The sequence below is a fragment of the Pelophylax lessonae genome (genome assembly GCF_965119305.1).
Source record: "Pelophylax lessonae genome assembly, chromosome: 5".
In the NCBI taxonomy this organism is placed as follows: Eukaryota; Metazoa; Chordata; class Amphibia; order Anura; family Ranidae; genus Pelophylax; species Pelophylax lessonae.
In genome coordinates this window covers 460,789,953-460,795,977 of record NC_138772.1, presented here as the reverse complement: position 1 = coordinate 460,795,977, position 6,025 = coordinate 460,789,953, and the positions used below count along the sequence as shown (strand labels likewise).

Sequence of the window (6,025 nt, the reverse complement as noted above, 5' to 3'; positions counted from 1 at the left end):
CGCATCCCTAATTTTTAGGTGTTTTGCCACGGCACCCTGGTTGAAAAAGGCTGCTCTAAAATTTCCACACTAATTATATATTCCTGGAGTAAAAGTCTAATAATATTATTTATGATATTAAGGTTTGAACATGCACTACACAGATTTGGCCATTGTGATATATAACGTCTTAAAAATCAATATTTTTTTTTTTTTTTTTTTAGACAAACAGCGCAACTTTAAAATAGAATAAGCTGTGAACTCTACTGGCTGTATTTGCCCTCGCACATATTACCTGAATATATTACCTATATTAAGAAAAAATATAAAAAAAGTATTTTCTTAATTTTTCTCCTTCAGCAGCTTAGTAGATGCCCCTTACTTATGTGGCAGTGCAATACATGTTTAAACTTTAATGTGCTCTTATTACAGGCTCTGAATGAAATTGTGTTGCTGGTTTAGAAATGACCAGCAGAGTAGTGTTATTTTGATGTCAATTTTCGATTAGTTTTAGTCTTAGTCTTTTGACTAAAATGTAATTTTAGTTTTAGTCATATTTTAGTCATCTCAATTGTTTTAGTCGTATTTTAGTTGACTAAAATAGTTTTAATTTAGTCGACGTAATTAACACTGATGTAAGTGTACTTAGTAAATGACTGCAGATGCATCTCTTGTCTATTGATACTTCTTTATTGGAAGGTTTTACATTCTTTACATTGAGAAAAGACTAAACTTCTTGTTTGTTCAACTCAGGTAGACATGGCAGACCTGTGGCAGGAATGTCTGGATTTTGCTGTTCAAGTAGCCAAGAAAGCCGGTGCAGTATGTATCTTATATTTTTTTTTTCTCCCTCTATATATATATATATATGTGTATATGTAAAGATTAGCAGAAAATTTTTCCTTTCCTTTTGAATATTACATGAAATGTGGAAGAGCTTTCTAAAACAAGTCTTGAGTACAGTTTTAGTCATATGATGAACAGTAGATCCTTTTTAAGAATTGTGTAGACAACAGACTGAGAAATATGTAAGCTTTTATGTGCAGGGTCCTCTTAACCAGTGGTAGTTGGTGCTAAAAAAATTTTGGGGGGCGCAAGCAAATTGAAAAATGAAACGGTTAGTAATGGAGGACTGTAAATCGCCATTTATCAGGTGATTATGTATCCTTACTGCTAGATCAAATATTGAAAATGTTAGTCAACTGTAATGCAATAAATGTACCATGAATCAGTGAATTTGAGTTCAATGTGGATTTATTATCTGTATCCATTTTATAGTAGTATTATCAGTATGAGTTAAGAAATTTTGCCCTCCCTTCTTTCTGGCTTGTAAATTTCTCAACGACCTTCTGGTTGAAATCCGTCATCTCAGTCACCACTGCTACGCTTCCCAAAAAACTGGAGCCTCATAGTGTTGTCAAGATGGCTTTGGCTACTTTCATGCCACTTGCACTTTTCAGATGTTTTAAGTCGCAAACCATCTCTAGATTTTACAGAGAATGGTGGGAAAAAGAGAAAATATCCAGTGAGCTGTAGTTGTGTGGGGGAAAATGCCTTGATGAGGTAAGAGGAGAATGGGCAGACTGGTTAGAGATGATAGAAAAGCAACCGTAACTCCAATAATCACTCGTTACAACCAAGGTATGCAGAATACCGTCTCTGAACTCACAATAAATCGAACCTTGAGGCAGATGGGCTACAGAAGCAGAAGACCACACCGGTGCCCCTCCTGTCAGCTAAGAACACAAAACTGAGGCTACAATTCGCACAGGCTCACCAAAATTGGACAATAGAAGATTGGAAAAAACGTTGCCTGGTCTTATGAGTCTCAATTTCAGCTGCGACATTCAGATGGTAGGGTCAGAATTCGGCGTAAACAACAACATAAAAACATGGATCCATCCTGCCTTGTATGAATGGTGGTGGTGTAATGGTGTGGGGGATATTTTCTTGGCACACTTTTGGACCCCAAATCAAAATGAGCATCGTTTAAACGCCACCACCTACCTGAGTATTGCTGACCATGTCCATCCCTTTATGACTACAGTGTACCCACCTTCTGATGACTCCTTCCAGCAGGATAATGAACCATATCACAAAGCTCAAATCATCTCATACTGGTTTCTTGAACATGACTATGAGGTCCATGTACTCCCAATGGCCTCCACAGTCACCAGATCTCAGTCCAATAGAGCACTTTTTGGGATGTGGTGGAACGGGAGATTCGCATCATTTATGTGCAGCTGACAAATCTGCAGCAACTGCGTGATGTTATGTCAATATGGACCAAAATCTCTGAGGAATGTTTCCAACACCTTGTTGAATCTATGCCACGAATAATTAAGTTCCGAAGGCAAAAGGGGGTGCAAGGTGTACCTAATAAAGTGGCCGGTAAGGGTGTGTAAATATTATATAAATACAATATCTCACAAAAGTGAGTACATCCCTCACATTTTTGTAAATATTTTATTCTACCTTTTCATGTGACAACACTGAAGAAATGACACTTTGCTACAATGTAAAGTAGTGAGTGTACAGCTTGTATAACAGTGTAAATTTGCTGTCCCCTCAAAATAACTCAACACACAGCCATTAATGTCTAAACAGCAAAATGTCCAAATTGGGTCCAATTAATAATTTTCCCTCCCCGGCGTCATGTGATTCCTTAGTGTTACAAGGTCTCAGGTGTGAATGGGGAGCAGGTGTGTTAAATTTGGTGTTATTGCTCTCACTCTCTCATATTGGACACTGGAAGATCAACATGGCGCCTCATGGCAAAGAACTCTCTGAGGATGTGAAAAAAAGAACTGTTGCTCTACATAAAGATGGCCTAGGCTATAAGAAGATTGCCAAAACCCTGAAACTGAGCAGCAGCACGGTGGCCAAGACCATACAACGGTTTAACAGGACAGGTTCCACTCAGAACAGGCATCGCCATGGTCGACCAAAGGAGTTGAGTGCACGTACTCAACGTCATATCCAGAGGTTGTCTTTTGGGAAATAGACGTATGAGTGCTGCCAGCATTGCTGCAGAGGTTGAAGGGGTGGGGGGTTTCAGCCTGTCAGTGCTCAGACAATACGCCGCACACTGCATCAAATTGGTCTGCATGGCTGTTGTCTCAGAAGGAAGCCTCTTCTAAAGATGATGCACAAGAAAGCCTGCAAACAGTTTGCAGAAGACAAGCAGACTACGGACATGGATTACTGGAACCATGTCCTGTGGTCTGATGAGACCAAGATAAACTTATTTGGTTCAGATGGTGTCAAGCGTGTGTGGCAGCAACCAGGTGAGGAGTAAAAGGACAACTGTCTTGCCTACAGTCAAGCATGGTGGTGGGAGTGTCATGGTCTGGGGCTGCATGAGTGCTGCAGGCACTGGGGAGCTACAGTTCATTGAGGAAACCATGAATGCTAAACTCTACTGTGACATACTGAACCCGAGCATGATCCCCTCCCTTCGGAGACTGGGCCGCAGAGCAGTATTCCAAGATAATGACCCCAAACACACCTCCAAGAGACCACTGCCTTGCTAAAGAAGCTGAGGGTAAAGTTGATGGACTGGCCAAGCATGTCTCCAGACCTAAACCCTATTGAGCATCTGTAGGGCATCCTCAAACGGAAGGTGGAGGAGCGCAAGGTCTCTAACATCCACCAGCTCTGTGATGTCATCATGGAGGAGTGGCAGAGGACCTCAGTGGCAACCTGTGAAGCTCTGGTGAACTCCATGCACAAGAGGGTTAAGGCAGTGCTGGAAAATAATGGTGGCCACACAAACTATTGACACTTTGGGCCCAATTTGGACATTTTAACTCGGATACCCCCCAAATATCAAAGTGAAAAAAATTATGCAGCAGGCTAGTCCATTTTGCTGAAATTTCATTGCAACAACTCAAAATGGTACTCAGTAGTTTGTATGGCCCCCATGTGTTTGTATGCATGCCTGACAATGTTGGGGCATGCTCCTAATGAGATGACGGATGGTGTCCTGGGTTATTTCCTCCCAGATCTGGACCACGGCATCATTGAGCTCCTGAACAGACTGAGGTGCAACCTGGCGGCGTCAGATGGAACGAAACATAATGTCCCAGAGGTGTTCTATTGGATTTAGGTCAGGTAAGCCTTGGGGCCATTCAATGGTATAAATTCCTTCATTCTCCAGGAACTGGCTGCATACTCTCGCCACATGAGGCAGGGCATTGTTGTGCACCAGGAGGAACCCAGGACCCACTGCACCAGCGTAGGGTCTGACAATGGGTCCAAGGATTTCATCCTGATACCTAATGGCAGTCAGGGTGCCATTGTCTAGCCTGTAGAGGTCTGTGCATCCCTCCATGGATATGCCTCCCCTACATTACATTAATCAGTCAATCCAAAATAATATAAAATAGCTGCGCTATGCACCACTTAGCTAAAATTCATATAACACTTGTTTGAATAAATTACATAAATGAATATAAATTTGTAAAAAGCAGCCACACAAATTGATACTGAAAATATAAAGCATGAAAAGTGTAAAATTGTAGCGCTTAAAACTATTAATAATAAAAAGTCAGTGTGATTTAAAAGGAACAGTCTTGGTCTGTCCCAAGTTCCCAGGGCCCTGTCTGCAGAATACACCGGCTGTCCTATCACTGCGGGAAAGTCCCATCCCAGGCAGGAGACACCCTGGCCACTGTCCTCATCAGGGTCACCAGATCAAGTGCGAGAGGATATCAGCGTTTATGATTTAGTGTGCCTTGGATATCTGCTGGGATCGATCCTATGCCTTTGATGTCTATATCTGTGTACTGCTTAATACATGGTGAGATCTGGTAAGGGTATTTAAGATACCTCTCTTGGTGGTGGTCTATGTCACGTGGCCTTTTCAAGGGAAAACGGACTGTACACTATAGTTTCCATCCACACGTGGTTATCCATTGCTTGGATTGGTTTTAAGGACTTTTCCTTTTAATTACACAGACTTTTTATTAATAGTTTTAAGCGCTACAGTTTTACACTTTTCAGTCAATCCAAAATGTTAATAAACCCCGAAACTGAATATTTAAAGTGTTAGTCCACCCTAAAATGGAAATCCCTGCTTCTTTAGACATCCATGATCTAACACTAACCTATCTAGCCCTGTAAAGAAGAAATCAGGCAGTCCTCTTTCACATAAAAGTGGTCCCAGCGGCGGATTGGCCACGGGATCACTCTTATGGGCGGTGCCCATCCTCCTCCTGCCGCTTCCCAGTCGTTTTCCCTGCTTACTGGAGCTGTCGTAGCAGGGAAAATTATCTGATCCTTTCGCCTGATGGGCAGGAAGTCGAGTGAGAGCAAGATGGCCCCCACTCGACTCTATGCCCTTGGAGGACCGGAGCAGCGTTAAACGTCACATGAGATTTGAGGTCTCTTTGTCCCCAGATCTCAGATTAGAGGTCCTGTCCTGCTTATTGAGAGCAATAATTCTAGCACTAAACCTCCTCTGTAATACTAAAATGGTAACCCCTAGAAATTTCTAAACCTTCGCCTATGGAGATTTTTAAGTACCAAAGTTTATCACCATTCCACACGTGTGCGCAATTTTGAAGCATGACATGTTTGGTATCAATTTACTCTCCGTGACATTATCTCTCACATTTTAGAAAAAAATTGGGCTAACTTTACTGTTTTCTAAATAAATAAATATATATATGTGTATGTAAGACCGCTGAGCAAATACGATGTGGCATAACGTATTGCAACAATCTTCGTTTTGGTCTCTAGGTCTCTGCTAAAAACTGTTTGGGGGTTCTAAGTAATTTTCGAGCAAAAAATACTGAGTTTAACTTGTAAACAACATGTCAGAAATAGGCTTGGTCCTTAAGTGGTTAACCCATTAGCAGGACCGGTATCTGCTCCTTTTGTATAAGGAGGATCAGGATGAGTCACTGGTGTGAATGTCTGACTGAACAATCAAAAACAGACTTCATGACGGTAGCCTGAGAGCTCGACATCCTCTAGGATATCCTCTGGGCCCTGTCCTCACTGACTGGCACAGTTGCTTGATTGGCATTTGTCATTGAACACC

At 41.7% G+C, this 6,025-nt stretch overlaps 1 protein-coding gene across 1 annotated transcript in view; it reads left to right on the top strand.

The window, feature by feature from the left end:
• The first annotated feature begins 688 nt into the window (after positions 1–688).
• The window catches only part of IMPA1 (inositol monophosphatase 1), a 28,906-nt gene continuing 23,569 nt past the window's right edge, over positions 689–6,025 (top strand). Inside the window, exon 1 of the mRNA XM_082257767.1 lies at positions 689–801. Coding sequence (XP_082113893.1) covers positions 739–801 — 63 coding nt within the window. The 5' untranslated portion in view covers positions 689–738. The remainder of the gene's footprint in view (positions 802–6,025) is intronic.